We start from the raw sequence: 19,022 nt of genomic DNA, 5'->3' as shown, positions 1-19,022 counted from the left end.
AGAACAGGTCTCTTCATAGCTCAAGTTATGTTACTATCTCTAAACAATTAATAGTAATTCCTTAACATCTTCTAATATCTAGTCCATACTAAGATTTTCTCAGTTGTTCCAAAAACATCCTGTACTTTGATGTCCCTAAACTAAAATTCAGTCTAGGACTATGCACAACTGGTTATATCCCTTAAGTCTCTTTTAATTTAGAACCATTCTTTTGTGTGTGTGTGTGTGTGTGTGTGTGTGTGTGTGTTGATTTGTTGAAGAGACTGCACCAGTTGTCCTGAACAGTATCTCACCTTGAAAATAATTTTTAGAAAGATTTAAGAAATATTGAAGAGCATCCTAAAGAAAGAAAAGTGAAAGCATTAATCTTTATCAGTAGGTAGCTTGAAATTCTCTGTACACAATTTATTCAACCTAGAAATCATATTTATCGTAAAAGAGCCTGCCACCTGTTTTTCTAGGTGGTGTGCATAGTTTTCCCATGGATTGCTTGGGAAGCTGTGGTGTATTCAGCTAGAAATTCCCTCTGTAAACACATTAGAATCTCATTAGTGTGTTTACAAATTGCAGAGGAGCTGTGGCCCCGTACCAGGAGAACTCTGTGATATTTTCTTTACAGTTTATGTAAAGACTAATGTTAGTGTGGTTTTCTCAACATAAATTTAGAGGATTAGAAAAGATACACTGTTTCTCACTGCAAGCAGTGATCTCTATAAAGTGAATGCCTTAGTTTAGGTGGTCAAGTATCCTTCTTAAGTAGAAAATTAGAAATTACTCAAAGATTTTAATAGTATCAAGTTTAGTTATAGAACTTGAGAAAGTCACTTGTTCAAACCAAGAGAGTTTTAACAGATACAAACCGTTTGAAAACAAAGATAAGTAACAGCGTTTTTCACATTATCAAATTAAAATCACCTATTTAAAAAATTTTTAATTTTCTTTACATTTCTATTCTTAATATAGGAATAAAAATCAGAAGAATCATAGACTAGGAGTTAAAGGACTTGTTTCTAATATTAATTAGCTAAATGGCACTGACAGTTTCCATCACCTCTCTCTAGTGCTTTCTTTATCCAAAATATGAAAGTTTGTCTAGGTGATTTCCAAGTTCCCTTTCAGTTATAGCCTTCTATGCTTTTTTATCTTTTAAAAAAATGTACATTCAACTCCAACCTATGTTTGCATGCAAACCTTCATAAAAATACATTGATATTATAAAGTGTTGAATTCAAAATATGCTGATTTAAAATCAGATTGCAGTGCTCTGAGAATTAACTGAAAGGCATAGAAGTTAAACTATTCAAACCTTATTTAAAAATGCTAAGAATGCCTGTTTATCTTTACTGCAATATCATAGTTAAATAATAGTTCAGATACATTTCTCATTGACTCTTCAGAATAATCTTGGGAAATTGCTAGTGTAGAGTTTCCTTTATGGAGACACGTAGACAGTGGAACTCACGTTAAGTGGGCTAGCAGTATAGTATATTTGAAATGCCAAGACAGACCTGAGTTCAGATCCTGACTTTGAAACTTAATAGCCACGTTCTCTGAAGGGAGTTCTATAATCTCTCCTAAGCCCCTTCTGTAAATGAGGATAATAAAAGTAGTACTGGGCCTGGCGCAGTGGCTCATACCTATAATCCCAGTGCTTTGGGAGGCCAAGGCAGGCAGGTCACCTGAGGTCAGGAGTTCGAGACCAGCCTGGCCAACATGGTGAAACCCTGTCTCTACTAAAAATACAAAAATTAGCCCGGCATGGTGGTGTACACCTGTAGTCCCAGCTACTTGGGAGGCTGAGACAGGAGAATTATTTGAACCCGTGAGGCCGAGGTTGCAGTGAGCCAAGATCGCATGCCACTGCACTCCAGCCTGGGCAATGGAGCAAGACTCCATCTCAAAAAAAAAAAGTAGTACTGACCATATAGGGTTATGATAGTTACATTGTGATAGAACTACATATGTAAACTACCTAATGCCTGGTCCGTGGATACATGATGAATAGCAACTCTTATATAAGCCCTAAATCATTCAGTGTAAATCAGTGCATACCTTATGATGTTTTAAGTTCCAAGTAAAAGTCCCTAACTAAAAGTAATTTTAAAAATAAAAGCAGTCTAGGACTATGCACAACTGGTTATATCCCTTAAGTCTCTTTTAATTTAGAACCATTCTTGTGTGTGTGTGTGTGTGTGTTGATTTGTTGAAGAGACTGCACGAGTTGTCCTGAACAGTATCTCACCTTGAAAATAATTGAAACTCATCTTGAAACTCAACAAGAAATTATATAGGTCCCATCTATTTCCGTGGTTTCTTATTGGTCATTTGGCTAATGATTGATTAGGTTCCAGATGGATTTTTTTGGAATCCTCTTGGCTGTCCATTCATGGTCACAAGATGTCTGTTGCTCTGTGTGTCACATTCTCACACAGTAATGCCCAAGGATAGGTTAAGGGCCTATTATCTCCAGTGTCTGTTTTTAAAATCAACAAACCCTTTCTCAGATACCCTAGACTTTCCTGTTTGATTGGCTAGATTTGAGTTACTTGCCCCTTCCTAAGCATAGAAGAATGGGATTAATCACATTGGTTCAAACTAATTAAGATCTAGCTCCTTGGGGTAAGAGATTAGGACACATTTCCGCAAATATGTGACCAAATAGAAGGTGAGCGTCTGTACAGTTTCTCAGCAATAAAGAAGGCAGATGGTGAGAAAATGATTTGTTAAGTCATTTTATATATGTTGACGTGCCACTAGAAACTAGACTTTCCAAATTTTGGAAAACTCTTATATTTGCCAAATATTATTTTTCATGTGTTAGCATATAGAACAGAAAATAAATTATAGACAGTCCACTACTTAGGAGTTTTTGATTATATGATGGTACAAAAGTGATACTCATTCAGTAAGCTCCTCAACTTAGTGATGGAATTATGTCCTGATAAACCCATCATAGGTTGAAAATAATCCCAAGTCAAAAGTGCATTTTTAGCAATATTTGAGTTTATCCAGGTGTGACCCCATCATAAATCAAGGAGCACCTGAATTTCTGGAATTGCAGTAGGGTGGAATAAGTAAAGTGCTTTCATTTCAATAATGTTTTTAAGTTATCTTTCTCTTCCTCATATACCCCTCATATATGTTAAAAGTTGATCCTATTACAGTGAATTCCAAGAGACTGTAAGTTGACTCGATTATATATTGAATTTAGGGGGTTATTTTGGAGTTAGCGTCTCACTATATCACCCAAGATGGAGTGTGGTGATGCAGTCTCAGCATACTGTGGCCTCGACCTCCCGAGCTCAGGTGATCCTTCCCTCAGCCTCCCAGGTAGTTGGGACTACAGGCACATGCTACCATGCCTGACTGTTTTTGATGTGTGTTTTTTGTAGATACAGGGTTTTGCCATGTTGCCCTGGCTGGTCTGGAACTCCAAACAGTCCGCCAGCCACAGCCTCCCAAAGTACTGGGAGTACAGGTGTTAGCTACTGTACCCGGCCTATATTGAATTTTGTTTCAGTGACTGTCTCATAGGAATGGAAAATATGTCTCTATGATAGACATTTTTGTTTTTAGATTTTATTTTGTATGAGGAAATTGGAATGATCTGATTGCAGTTAAGAAAAATTTTGAATATGGGTAAATATTATTAAAGTAGATCATTTTAACCTGATGCAATAATCAAGAATTTTTTAGTTTCCTATGAGAAAGTATGTCTACCTCCAGTGAAGTTGTTTAACAAATAATGTGGTTATTTTCTAGATTTTCACTAAGAGAGAATTCTCTCTTGTTTTTTTTTTTTTTTTTTTTTTTTGAGACGGTGTGTCGCTCTGTTGTCCAGGCTGGAGTACAGTGGTGCGATCTCGGCTCACTGCGAGCTCCGCTTCCGGGTTCATGCCATTCTCCTGCCTCAGCCTCCCAAGTAGCTAGGACTACAGGCGCCCGCCACCATGCTCAGCAAATTTTTTGTATTTTTAGTGGAGACAGGTTTTCACCATGTTAGCCAGGATGATCTCGATCTCCTGACCTCGTGATCCACCTGCCTCCGCCTCCCAAAGTGCTGGGATTACAGGCGTGAGCCACCGTGCCTGGCCAGGAGAATTCTCTTTATCAATATTTTAATGATGTTTTTTGAAAGTGATGATTATTTGAGAAAGTTACTTTGTGTTATGTAAATGAGTGTGCTTTGAGTGGAATCGTGTGGAGAAATCATTTGTGAACAGAAATGGTCAGATGGATCTTGTCAAAGGGCTGACACTCTTCAAAATATTTCAGTCTAGTAAAGTTGACACATCATGAAAGAGGCTTCATCAGACAGCACATGAGAACAGACATCCTGACAAGTGGACTGGTGGTATTCAGTGTCCAGCAGAGTCCCATAAAAAATGCATTTAAGAGACTGAGCTTTAGTGACTATAGTACCATGACAGTTTAGGGAAATATTGTAAATTCTGCAGTTGTATTCTTTATATGCTGAATATTCCTATATGTTCTACATCCATATACTTAACTCTATATATTGATTTACATAAAATCATATATTGTATGTTTTATGGACAATATAAGAGATTGCCAAGGGTAATTTAGATTATTCAAAATTCTAACCTTAAAAGGTTAGAATTGAGGCTGAATCTCAAACCCACTCCCTGAATAAGATGAGAGACCACTTAATAGACCTTAATGTTTGCTGTTGATAACGTTTTTTCTTCAAAAAAAGTAGCCAGAACTATTTTGCCATGTGTGACTTTTTTGTTGATTTGGTTACATACCCCCTAAAAGAGCCCTGATTACCTCCTGTCATAGCTGTAATTTTTTTTTAGGTAATTTATTTTTGCTTGTCTCTTAGGTGTTTATGTGTTTTCCTAAAGCTTCTCTTGTGTGTCTTGGTGTGTATATGCAGAATTAAACCAATGTAAAAATTTGTGTTTTTGTTTAGGCAACTCAGCATATCTGCCACCAAAAATGTAAAGAGGAAAAATGCACTTATGCTGATAAATATACCCAAACACCCTGGAGACGAATTCCTGTAAGTAACATGTGCTCTTAGCCTCCTCTCCGGTCATTTGCTGTTTTGAGGTTTTATTTCACTCTTTTTACAGCAATCTCTAATAATTTTGAATCTGTCATGGCTGTTAATTTTGTTGTAGGTGATTTATTTTTGCTTGTCTCTTAGGTGTTTATGTGCTTTCCTAAAGCTTCTCTTGTGTGTCTTATGTAAGTGAATGTGCATTTAATAGCGTTTTCATTCTGCACACTATGGTTCATTTTATTTGCGTGTCTACTCTTCTCTTATTGGATGTATTTATGAGAGTAGTTCCACATGCCTTAAAGGAAGCAGCAGTCCTCTATGCAGTCATCCTACTTTAGCAGCATATGACACTTTGAAAATATATGATGTAGCATATTCCTTTTTTGTTAAAACTTTTTAAATGTGTTTATTGTAATTACTCAGATGTCGAGGGTGTTAGGAAATATAAATGCACAAAGATACAGACAATAAAAGTTTTGTTTTAGGCAGAACTAGGGAATGGTTTATTTTAAATAGAAAGTACCTATGTATTCCGTGCTTATTTGTTTTTCAAAAATGTTGTATCTCAAAACATGTTTAGTGCTAAAAATACTCTATCATTTAATTTGAGTTCTTGAGAACTCAGTTCAGGATATGCTTGAGCCAGAGAATTATCATATGGACTTTAGTCATTCTCCTATTGTTTGGGGCCAGGTAATAGACATTTCTTGTTAAGAGATTGCCTGATAAGTCAGCCTTGACTCTTCTTTTGTCTTATATTTAGGAATGGAATTCTAGTAACACAAAGGAACAGAGAAATGTAATGGCTAATATAATCAGCAATTTAGTTTGTAAAGCTTAGCCATAAGCCTTTAAAGTTTATAAAAGAGTATTGTTTCTTTTCATCTAACAAGTATTTTTTTGTGTGCTCTTATAAGATACGATTGTAGGAGTTAATCTGTTCAACAAAAGTTTGATGATCCTCTCTCATCCCAGATATTTGGGTTTCGAACTAGAAGTGGGGAATTAGGGAAGGAAATACACAGACAAAGAAAGATTCCTCCATTTATAAGTACTTCTTAAAGAAATTGGGAATACATTGATGTAGTTAAAGTGCTGTGTAAGTCTATAAGGTTCAAAGGATGTGGGAAAATCTAGTTGAAAGAATCAAGGAGCTTGGTGAAGAAAATGAAGGTTGTGTTTGAAACATGGAAAGCAAAAGACACCAAGAGACAAAGATGATGTAATATTTTTTAATGTTAAAGGCGGTGGAAGCTCATCTGTTTGCAGACAGTTGTTTAATAGAAGACCATGCCCCTTGCTTCTAGATGGAAGTTTGGGCTTTCCAGGTGTATCCATTTAAGCCATAGGGATGTTATGTCTTCTAACTGTGCTACTAAGAAGATTGGTGATTCCATTAAACATGATAAGTTCCATTTTGCCATCCTCATGGAAATCTTTATACCACCTCTGGCTCCTTCAACCTCACTGTTCTGGAAACTGGATGTTAGTCTTCCTCCTCATCAGACAAAAGTAACTCGTTCTGGAATGTATTCTTGAGTTAGTTTTACTATGATCTTAGGTCAAGTGAAGATCAGTTTTTCAGCCTAGCACACCTAACAAACCCAGACTTCAGCTTTCCCTGTTATCTGTTACTATAGGAATCATCTGGCCGAATACCTTTGTTTTGTAGCTAAGGTAGCAAAAGCTAGGGAGATTAACTGGTGTAGCAAAGTTTCCATAATTAATGAGTGGCTGAGCTAGTACTACAACTTAAGACTCTTGACTGCTAGTTTTAGGTTCTTTTCCCTAAAAGCACATTGAAGAGCCTTTGAAGGAGAGTGGTTTGCTGCCAACAGCAGCAGAGCAAAAATTTGAATGTATTGAGATTTTTCCAAGGGGATTTTGGTATCACTTAACGGCTGCAAATAAGATCTCTGAAGTAGAGAATCAACAGGAAATAAGAAGAAATATAATAGTGGAACAGGGGAAAGGAGGAAAAGCAGATATTCATTTACTCATTCAGCAGATATTTATGTGCCTACTTCAAGCCAGGCACTGTATTAATTTGGATGTGTAAATATAAAGAAGATACAGTTCCATCCCTCAAGATGTTTGTAGAAACCTCTGGTATGCTTAAATGATAGTATGCACACTCTTTCTCTGCATGTGAAGAAGCTAAGACGCAGAAGTGACTTGTGCAAGTGTTTATACAACTTGTATACAGCAGTCTTGTTTTAGTTGCTTTTCTTTTGAATGGTTGCAGGAGGTGAGTGGGCTAGAAGGAATAGAGAAGAGAAAAGAATCATAGCTCTGGGAAGGGAGGACAGAGGCTTAATCTTAGTGAGATCATAATAAGGACTTACTTCCCTGAGAGGAAAAAAAGCAGGTGCTCAGGTTTGCACTGCATCGTAGAAGACTTAACGGTACACTGTGATAATCCATAGAAACATACTTGTTTTTTAAAAATTATTTAATTAATTTATTTTGAGACAGGGTCTTGCTCTGTCACCCAGGCTAGAGTGCAGTGGTGCAATTATGGTCCACTGTAGCCTTGACCTCCTGGGCTCAAGTGATCCTCCTGCCTCAGCCTCCCAAGTAGCTGGAACCACAGGTGTGTACCACCATGCCTGGCTAATTTTTTTATTTATTTTAGAGACAGGGGTCTCACACTCCTGGGCTCAAGTAATCATTTTGCCTCAGCCTCCCCAAATGCTGAGATTACAGACATGAGCCATCATGCCTGACCACATACATACTTGTATTTTAAGTTACTGAGAAAAAAGGATTTTTGGTTGAAAAGGCATAGTTTCAGTAACAGTGTAAAAGAAAACTCCTCTACAACCAAATTAGGTTCAATCTAATGTGAGTATGAAGAAATCTTTTGACATATTAAATTACATAAGTCATTTTCTCAATAGAAATAATAAAATTCAATACCTCTGACTAAAAAAATGAAAAAATAGAATACTAAGGATACTTTATGAATAACATGAGGCCAAAAAATATATGTTTAAAAGAGAAGTACTCTAAAGTGGATTTTTCTTTCCTGTCTATTTTTATTGAGAGATAACAATATATTTATTCTATAGCAAATATAGAAAATAGAGAAGCAAAACAACTTAAGAAAAATTTAACGTACTTAAATCATACAAGGCAATGACAGTCATTGTTAACATTTCATATATGGTCTTCCAGCCTTTTTTTGGTGGTGTGTGTATATGTGTATGTGCCATCTGTCATATCTATTTAGATGGAATTTGTTGTATATGTGGCATTTTAACCTACATAGGTAGTGGTAATGATGGTTGCTATTATTATTTGGTTTGATTTTTTGCTCAACCAAAATGAAGAATGCATTACCTTTAATCAAGTTAAGGAGTTAATTTCTTTGCTGGATGGTCTTTGTAAGGTTCTTGAAATAAATTACTACAGTTTTTTTTTTTTTTTTTCTGAAAGGTTTATACGGGCTTATACTACCACCAACAAAGTATGATCAGAAAGTGACTTGGTGGCCATGATGTTAAGTTGTATGATTCAAGTATTTGATGTCATTAGGTTATATATATATATATATATATATATATATATATATATATATATATATATAGCCCCTGATATTTCCCTCCACAAAAGAGGAATAGAAGGGCAGGAGGGCTACCCCCTCTGCCCCACACCGTCATTTCAGATGGTACTGGGAAGCCACTCCCAACTATTTATATAATGACCATTCCTGTTAGTGTTTCTTATCTTACAAATTCTTTCTTCCTCCTGGCCTAAAAACCATTTTGTCATGCTATTTTCTGCATATATTCAACCTCAGCTTTTGTGTATTAATTTTATATGTATTGATCCTCAGAATTTTAGGAGTTTTTTTCTGCCTGTAGTAAAATTTGGCTTTCATGCTACAGGTGCTTTTGGTGTTAGAGCTGTACTGATAAAGAACAAAACTGTTTGAGTTTGGTTTGGCTGTTATTTGTGAGACTAAACCCAGCAAGAGAACAGTAGTAGTCACCTGTGGGTCCTCTTCATTTAGGGCAAGACAAAGGTTTCTACTACTATTGGGAACTGCCTAAGCCATGCTGTAGGCATAATACAGGATGTTTTCAAGTATAAGTTTTTAAGAACAGTGTTTTCAGCATTGAGGACCACAGTGTGAAACACTTCTTACTGGAGTAAGGGATCTATCTTCTGCTTAGGAAAGCAATAATATAGTATTATAAACTCCCCTGAGCCTTGCATTATAAAAAGAGGGGAGCCATAGGTCATATTCCAGAATTGAGAATGCCCTACTTTAGAGCGGCACAGTCCTATACAACTTTCTGTGCTATCCGTTGTAGTACCCTGTAGCTACATGTGACTGTTGAGCACTTGAAAATGTGGCTAATATAATTGAGGAAGAGAATTTTTAATTTTCTTTAGTTGTAATTAAATGTAAATAGTCACATGTAGCTAATTGATACCATTTTGGACAAAGCAGCCCTAGACCTAATGATATCTACTTACATGGATATGGAAAGCCACCTAGAACAATAAGTAAAGGGCAAGTCAGTAAAAGCAATTTTCAGAAGAAATGAAGGAAAATAAAAAAGATGGAGTTCAGATTTAGGTGGAGAAAAAAGAGGGAAAAGAGACAAGAATGAGGTGTAAGAGCAGAAAATGATACCTCCAGAGGAAAGTGGGGCAATTTTTTTTCCCTCATCTGAGGGGCAAAATACCAAGATGCAATGATGAAATGAGTAACACGAAAAGAAGAATAACAATATGGAAGGCGCCTAATCACTCACATCAAAATCGTTGATGTTACTGTGAATACTGCTGGCAGATGTTGGTTATGCGAGAAATCAAGATTCATTTTAAACATAAAAACTTACAAAACCATTTTTAAACATAGTGTATGGATCCATGTACAAGCATATTCTTAAAAATTAGCATTATCTTGGACTGAATTTATTTTTATGTATTTCCAATACTGTTGTAAAAGCATTTAACATCAGTATTTAAAAATATGAATATTTTGCGCATTAAGTAAATTGTAGAATCTTATGATATGTACCTTTTGTAAGCCATTTATTTGAACACCTCAAGTTAACCAGAGAAGCCAAAATATTAGAAAAAAAACATTTCTGGACTCATACCTTCAAATGCCTTATTACTTATCCCCTTGAATCTTTAAGCAGGGAGAACAGGGTAGACCCAAAGGATCTACCTAGCCTGTCATGTAATAACCTGACCTGGATTACTCTGAAAATTGAGTGTATGAATACACAGACCGTTGTATTGGTATCAGTGTGAAAGGGTGCCTACTAGTTAAAATTCTGAATGGGCACAATTTGATCTAATGCTAATTTTCTCTCATATTTTTAAGAACTAACTCTATTATATATAGCAAAGAGGCAAGAAAAGATGATTTTATATACATTAAAAGTGATCTGTTGGAAGTGTAGTACTGAAAGATTAATCCATGTTATGGTATGTATAAAAGATATGCATATGTAATTTATGGAAGTTCAACAATTGGAATATGGTCAGCATTGTCAACTCTCCTTTTTGTGCTTAGAATTAGGTTTTTGGTCCCAGCACTTTGGGAGGCCGAGGCGGGTGGATCACCGGAGGTTGGGAGTTTGAGACCAGCCTGACCAACATGGAGAAACCCTGTCTCTACTAAAAATACAAAAATTAGCCAGGCATGGTGGTGCATGCCTATAATCCCAGCTACTCAGGAGGCTGAGGCAGGAAAATCACTTGAACCCGGGTGGTGGAGGTTGCGTTGAGCTGAAATTGCACCATTGCACTCCAGCCTGGGCAACAAGAGTGAAACTCTGTCTCAAAAAAAAAGAATTAGGTTTTTGGGCCTCAGATTTACCGAGTCAAGTATTTTCCCATCATAAATATTTATAAAATAGAAAAGGTAAAAGCAGAAAACTATCACAGTTACATCATAAAAATCACATCAAATGTTTATAATTTCCAAAGGAGACAGATTTTACCTAGTTTCTAGCAACCATGGAAATTTTTCAGCAAAGAACTCCACTCTATTTTTTCTTGACTGAGAGATGGGATGGAATGCTAACCAAAAGACAGTGCAGGCAAAAGATTTATCTTATGAATAATCTCCCCCAAATCCATTTTCTCATGCCATAATCTTTCCTGATTTGGAAGTGGGCAACATTACTGATTAATTTTTATGTAGTAAAAATGTCAATTTTTTTTCTTTTTCTTTTTCTTTCTTTCTTTCTTTTTTTTTTTTTTTTTTTTTTTTTTTTTGAGATGGAATCTCTCTCTGTTGCCCAGGCTGGAGTCAGTGGTGTGATCTTGGCTCACTGCAACATCTGCCTCCCTGTTCAAGAAATTCTCCCACCACAGCCTCCCAAGTAGCTGGTACCACAGGTGCATCCCACCACACCCGGCTAATTTCTATATTTTTAGTAAAGACTGGGTTTCACCATATTGGCCAGGCTGGTCTTGAACTCCTGACCTCAGGTGATCTGCCCGCCTCGGCCTCCCAAAGTGCTGCAACCACAGGCATGAGCCACCCACCGTGCCCAGCCAAATGTCCTGATTTTAAATTTAAATGAGCTAATTATTTCTCTGGAGAGACGTTGCATGTGCGTGCACGTGTGCGTGTGTGTGTGTCTGTTCCAGAGGGAATTACTTCTTTGCTAAGGCCTTTTATTTGTATTCACTATTACTTATATTTTTAAATGCCACTGAAAGCATTTTTAGAGAAAATCATATATACATTGATATTTAAATAAGTAATATTTATGATCTGGTCATACAGTTATTTTTAAATTATTCAGTGTTTACTCAATATTAGACATTGACCATGGAATACAGCCTGTGTTTTGATGATCTGAATGTTGACAGGAGCCATCTGTGTTGCTGAGACATTGTGTGGCATGCAGAATTTATGACAAGAATTCTTTTGTTTGTCATTTCTTCTGTTTTGTTTTTTTTTTTTTTTTTTTTTTTTTTTAACATTAGTTGTGTTTCTTTCATGGATACAGGTTAAACCAATAACCGAAAAAATAGAATTGTTTCTTAAGGTTACAAACAAATTAAATATAGTTATTATAGCAATTGAGTGGTTTATTGGTTATAAGTTTACAGGTATCTAAATCTGTATTTTTCAATACCAGATACCAGAACTATGTAACACATTTTTGAAAACTTTGTCTAAAGTATCCATTAGAAGAAGCAAAGTTTGCCCGTAGTGTAATTACAAGAGTGATAAGAAGTTGCAAAAAATGTAGAGAGATCTTTTTTATCTTTCAACCAGTTTTCCACAATAGTTACATTTTACATAATTATAGTACAGTACCAAAACCAGGAAATTGGCATTAGTGATGCTGTGTGTGTGCGTGCGTGATGCTGTGTGTGTGCGTGCATGTGCACTTCTGTGCCATTTTATAACTTGTATAGTAACGATCATCATATTTAAGGTATACAACTATTGTACCACCACAGCGTTTTCCCTTGTGTGGTACCTCTTTACATTCATAACCATTCTCACTTTCTCTCACCATTCCTAGCCTCTGGCAACCACTAAATCTGTTTTACGTCTTTATAATTTTGTTATTTTCAGATTTTATATAAATAGTATCTTACAGTGTTGAGCTTTGGAGCTTAGCTTTTTAAAACTAGCATAGCACCCTGGAGATCCGTTCAAGTAGTTGTGTGCATCAGTAGTTTGTTTCTTTTTATTGCTGAGTACTATTCCATGATATGGATGTACCACAGTTTAAATAAACTGTTTAAATAAATAGTAAAGATGTTGATTCTCCCAATTTATGAATACAGTATGTCTCTCCATTAATTTAAACCTTTTTGATTTCTTTAATCAGCATTTTTCAGTTTTCAGAACACAGTTCACTACACGCTTTCTTTGATTTCTTTCTTTTTCATGTTTGGGGGTGGTTATAAGTGATACTGTTAAATTTCACTTTCCCTGTGCTGATTGCTGGTACTTAGAAATAAAATTGATTTCTGGGCCGGACGCGGTGGCTCATGCCTGTAATCCTAGCACTTTGGGAGGCCGAGGTGGGCAGATGACAAGGTCAGGAGATCGAGACCATCCTGGCTAACACGGTGAAACCCTGTCTCTACTAAAAATACAAAAAACTAGCCGGGTGTGGTGGTGGGCGCCTGTAGTTCCAACTACTCGGGAAGCTGAGGAAAGAGAATGGCGTAAACCCGGGAGGCGGAGCTTGCAGTGAGCCAAGATCGTGCCACTGCACTCCAGCCTGGGCGACAGAGCGAGACTCCCTCGCAAAAATATAAATAAATAAATAAATAAATAAATAAATAAATAAATAAAATCGATTTCTGTATATTGACCTTGAATTTTATGAACTTAGTAAACTCACTTATTAGTTTTGAGAGTTTTTCTGTAGTTTTGGGTCTCCCCCCCGCCACGCCCCTGGAGACGGAATCTAGCTGTGTCTCCCAGACTGGAGTGCAGTGGCGCGATCTCGGCTCACTGCAAGCTCCGCCTCCTGGATTCATGCCATTCTCCTGCCTCAGCCTCCCGAGTAGCTGGGACTATAGGTGCCCGCCACCACACCCAGCTAATTTTTGTATTTTTTAGTAGAGACGAGGTTTCACCATGTTAGCCAGGATGGTCTGGATCTCCTGACTTCGTGATCCACCCGCCTCGGCCTCCCAAAGTTCTAGGATTACAGGCGTGAGACACCGTGCACGGCCTGTAGTTTGGGGTTTTCTATGTTGACCATTGTGTCATCTGTAAATAGTAACAGTGTTCTCACTTTTTGATCTGATGTCTTTTATTTCCTTTCTTTGCATTATGTCACCAGCTTGGATTTTCATTACTGTGTTGAATAAGAATTATGAGAATGGGGATTCTTGCCTTTTTCCTAATCTAAGGGGAAAAAGCATTCAGTCTTTCACCTTTAAGTAGATGTTAGCTCTCGATATTTGGGAGATGGTTTTTTATCAAGTTGAAGTAGTTTCCCTCTATTCCTACATTGCTAAGAGTTTTTATCATGAATGTGAGTTGGATTTTGTTACTCTTGTTTTGGTAATTGCTACGAACCTATGAGTTTTCTTCTTTAGCCTATTGATTGCACTGATTGATTTTCTAATACTGAACGAATCTCATAGGCCTGAAATAAACACCTTTAGTCATGGTATGTAGTTCTTTTTATATATTCCTGAATACTAGTTAATAGTATTTTGTTAAAGATTTTTTCATCTGTATTCTGGGGTTAATGTTTTTATTCTTTATTTTTCTTTTGTTGTATTGTCTTTGTCTGCTTTGTATTAAGTTAAATCTGACCTCATAAATACTTTGGAAGGTGTTTTCTCGTCTGCTTTATGGAAGAGATTGTGTAGAATTAATGGTTAATTCTTCTTTAAACGTTTAGTAGAATTTAGCAGTAAAATTATCTGGGCCTGGAGATTTCTTTTTTGGGAGTTTTTAAAGTTATAAATTCAATTTCCTTAATAGTTATTGACCTATTCAAATAACTTCTTTCATCTTGGATGAATTTTGATAGTTTGTGGTTTTGAGGAATTGGCCCTTTTTCTCAGTTGTCAAATTATGACTGTAAAGTTGTTCATAATATTCCTTTATTACCTTAATGGCTGAAGGGTCTGTAGTGATTTTCCTTGTTTCATTCTGATTTTGGTAATTTACCTTCTCTTTCTTTATTACTCTTGCTAGTGGTTTGTCAATTTTGCAGATCTTTTAAAGAACCAACATTTTGTTTCCTTGATTTTCTCTATTTTTCTGTTTTCAATTTCAAGGATCCTGCTCTTTTTATAGTAAAAGTAAGTTTATTAGAGAAGTAAAGAAACAAAAGAATTGTTACTCCATAGACAGAGCCCTGAGGGCTGCTGGTTGGCTCTTTTTAATGGTTTTTTTTCTCAGTCATATGCTAAGCAAGGATTATTCATGAGTTTTCTGGGAAAGGAATGAGAATTTTCCAAAACTTTGGGTTTCTCTTTCTTTTAAACTATATAGTGCAGCAGTCCCCAACCTTTCTGACATCAGGGACTGGTTTCATGGAAGACAGCTTTTCCAGACGGGGAGAGGGTTGTTGGAGGGGTGTGGATGGTTTAAGGATGATTCAAGTACATTACATTTATTGTGCACTTTATTTCTATTATGATTACATTGTAATATATAATGAAATAATTATAGAACTCACCATAATGTAGAATCAGGGGGAGGCCTGAGCTTATTTTTATACAACTAGATGGTCCCATCTGGGGGTGATGGCAGACAGTGACAGATTATCAGGCATTAGATTATCATGAGCAAGCAACCTAGATTTCTCGCATGTGCAGTTCACAATAAAGTTCCTGCTTCTATGAGAATCTGATGCTGCTGCTGCTGATCTTACTGGAGGCAGAGTTCAGGTGACAATGCAAGCAGTGGGGAGTAGCTGTAAATACAGATGAAGGTTCAACTCATTTGCCTCCTGCTGCTCACCTCCTGCTGTGTTGCCATTTTGCTAATAGCCCATGGATTGGTACTGGTCTGTGGCCCAGGGCTTGGGGACCCATGATGTAGGGTAACTTCCGGACATTCTGATGACATTTATGAACTGTCATGGTGCTGATGGGAGTGTCTTTTGGCGTGCTAATGTATTATAATTAGCATATAATGAGCAGTAAGGATGACCATAGGTCACTTTCATTGCTATCTTGGTTGTGGTGGGTTTTGGCCAGCTTCTTTACTGCATCATGTTTTATCGGCAGGGTCTTTGTGAACTGTTTATCTTAATGCCAACCTCCTCATCCAGTGACTCATCCGGTGACTGAGAATGCCTAACCTCCTGGGAATGTAGTCCTGCTGGTCTTATCCTCATTTTACCTAGCCCCTGTTCAAGATGGAATTGCTCTGATTCAGATGCCTCTATTTCCCCCTCCCCTTTACAAGGGGACCCTTAATCCTAAAAGTTGTAGAGCAACCAAGATCGATCTTCTGTGGTATCTTTTGGCTTAATAGGGGTAATGATATTCCTTCCTAACTTGTAGGGTCTCTTGTATTCAAGGTAGAGTGGAGCACAGTCATAAAGCAGCTATGTGGTGAAAGCCACTCATAACTCTGAGTCCTGACAAAAGGTGATATTTGGAAGACCAAAGTATTGTCTGTTCTTGGTTCATTATGGAATATATTACCGGAAAGGGTAATCCAGACCCCAAGAGAAGGTTCTTGGATCTCACACAGGAAATCTTGGGTGAGTCCACAGAGTAAAGTGAAAATGAGTTTATTAGAGAAGGAAAGAAGCAAAAGAATGGTTATACCACAGAACTGCTGATTTCTGCTATCCTTGTTTTTTTTTTTTTCTTTCTTCTTACTTTGGGTTTATTTTGGTCTTATTTTCTCTGGTTTTTTAAGACATCAGTTTAGCTTATTGAAGATTTTTTTCCCTTTTATGTCTCTACTTCAGCTGTTTCCTACATATTATATATTTTTTCAGCTGTTTCTATACATTATGTATTTTCTTTTGCATTCAGTTTGATATGGTTTGTTTGTTTTTTTGTTTTGTTTTTTTGTTTTTTTTTCCCTTGAGACTTCCTCTCTGACCCATGATAACTTAGGGGTATGAATTTTAGTATCCAAGTGTTTGGACATATTCTTGTCATCTTTCTGTTATTGATTACTAATTTGATCCCATTGTGGTCAGAGACTGAACACATTCTGTATAATTTCAGTTATTTTAACTTTGTTGTGGCTTGTCTTGTGGCCCAAACTGTGGTCTGTATTGGTAAATGTTCTGTGGATGCTTGAAAAGATTGCTTTTTGCTATTGTAGGATAGAATATTCTGTAAATGTTGACTAGGTGCTGTTAGTGGTGTCCTTGAGTTTTATATATCATTGCTGATTTTCTTGTCTAGTTACTTTTATCAGTTGTTGGAATGGGGTGTTGAGCTCTCCAATTGTAATTGTAGATTTGCCGATTCAGTTTTATGAGATTTTGCTTCAGGTACTGTACATTTCTGCAGTTTGGCGTACTGTTAGGATCACTGTATCTTCTTGGTAGATTGACCTTTTTATCATTTTGTGAGGTCTTTTTCTGTATGTGGGTATTCTTTTTGCTCTGAAGTCTATTTGATAATAATATAAGCACACCAAATTTCTTTGGATTTTTTTTGGTGTGGTATATCTTTTTCATCTTTTACTTTACTATATATATATATATATTTATACATAACATGAATTTCCTGTAATCTGCATATAGTTAGGCCATGATCTATCTACCAATCTGTCTTTTAATGGTGTATTTCAGCCCTTTATATTTAATGTAATTTTTGCTATGTAAGTCAGCCATTTTATTTATTTTTGTTTTCTTTTTTCATTTCTGTTTTCTTTTCTGTATATTAGTTACTTTTTTAAATAGTTCCATTTTTATATATAGTGTTTTGAGTTTATGTCTTTATAATAATGTTTTGGTTGTTGCTCTAGGCATATTTCACACACACACACACATATTTAACTATATATAGTCTACTACATGTAGAAACCTTATGTCCCTTTAAGTCCCTTTTCCTCCTCCATTTATAAGTTTCTTAAATATTTTCTATGCATATTTTAAGAAGTACATAAGAAAATGTCACAGCCATGCAAGGGTGGAGGCCTACACTCCCCAGTCCTCCCTTTCTGTTTTTTTTTTTTTTTTTTTTTTTTTTTTGAGACGGAGTCTTGCTGTGTTGCCCAGGCTGGAGTACAGTGGCATGATCTCAGCTCACTGCAAGCTCCGCCTCCTGGGTTCATGCCATTCTCCTGCCTCAGCCTCCCGAGTAGCTGGGACTACAAGCGCCCGCCACCATGCCCGGCTAACTTTTTGTATTTTTAGTAGAGATGGTGTTTCACCATGTTAGCCAGGATGGTCTCCATCTCCTGACCTCGTGATCCGCCCGCCTCCCAAAGTGCTGGGATTACAGGCGTGAGCCACCATGCCCGGCCTTCTCAGTCCTCCCTTTCTGATGGGAATGGGGGCTGAGGCCACAGGTTTTTCTGTGGTGTTAGGTAGATTACTGGATACAAGTTTTCTGCATTGCTAGGCTACCTCTTTCCTGATCCTTTGACTAGAGAGTGCATGCAGGCTTTCTTAATTTTTGTGTGTGTTCCTTGGCATTTGCAGGTGCTAGCTTCTATCACTCATTTTAGGATACATTAGGCAAAAAGAAAATCACCATATTTTTCCTTAGGTCCCAAGCTGGTCTCACTTTTTTTCTCTACCTTTCAGAGTATTGTGTTTTATATGTAGTGCCCAGGAATTTTAGCTGTATTTGACAGCAGGAAAAGGGAGAAGTATTTCTACTCCATCTTTCCTTGAAACTGGAATTCCCTCTTCTATTAAATGCTGATCAGAGTTATTTCTACTCTGTAAGTAAATTGACAAGAAGCTAAGTAGTTGATACCAAGGAAAGTAAGAGAGCTGTTATTCTCAGAGTGGTTATATTTAGTAGAAGAATTTTTAAGATACGCAAATCAAAGTGAAGAAAAAGAGGAAGAAAGATTCCACCAATTGCTGTGGGTGTTTATAAACAAGAATGATCGTAATTAATTTAGGTAAGATCAGGAGAAGCTTTTAGGAAATGGGTTTGAAAGAGCCTAAGGGGGCTGCATGGGTATTTGACAGATGGATAGAGAACTGGCGGAAGCATTGTAGGTGGCAGAAATAAAATGAGTAACATTCTTTGTCTTTCTGGGCATAAGCTCAGATGGCATACAACTGTTGATAAGCTAATAGATGGGTGCCCCTTGGCAGTGGCAGGCAGTGCTGTTTATGTATTTATTTCATAAAGTTGTCTTTCCCTTCTCATACTCAGACCTATGCCAGAGATTATGATTTGTTGGTCTTGAGGAAAAGAAGATAGATGTCATTGTTTTTGTTTTTAAAATTTCTTAGGTGGTTATAGCGTGTGGCCAGGATTGACAGATGCTGCAACTGCATCTCTAGATAAACACAGTAAATTAATTTAATTTTGTTTAAATCAGTAGTTACTTAGTGTCTGCTATATGCTGGGGGAGTTTTAG

At 36.8% G+C, this 19,022-nt stretch overlaps 1 protein-coding gene across 8 annotated transcripts in view; it reads left to right on the top strand.

The window, feature by feature from the left end:
* The window catches only part of CCSER2 (coiled-coil serine rich protein 2), a 202,995-nt gene that overhangs the window by 163,024 nt on the left and 20,949 nt on the right, over window positions 1-19,022 (top strand). For all 8 annotated transcript variants that reach the window (XM_030940763.1, XM_030940768.1, XM_030940766.1 and 5 more), the window contains one exon: window positions 4,937-5,026. In XM_030940763.1, the coding sequence (XP_030796623.1) occupies window positions 4,937-5,026 (90 nt within the window). The remainder of the gene's footprint in view (window positions 1-4,936; window positions 5,027-19,022) is intronic.

This window comes from Rhinopithecus roxellana, chromosome 11 (genome assembly GCF_007565055.1).
Source record: "Rhinopithecus roxellana isolate Shanxi Qingling chromosome 11, ASM756505v1, whole genome shotgun sequence".
Taxonomy (NCBI): Eukaryota; Metazoa; Chordata; class Mammalia; order Primates; family Cercopithecidae; genus Rhinopithecus; species Rhinopithecus roxellana.
Note: the sequence above shows the minus strand (reverse complement) of the source record. Positions and strands in the feature narration are given on the sequence as shown.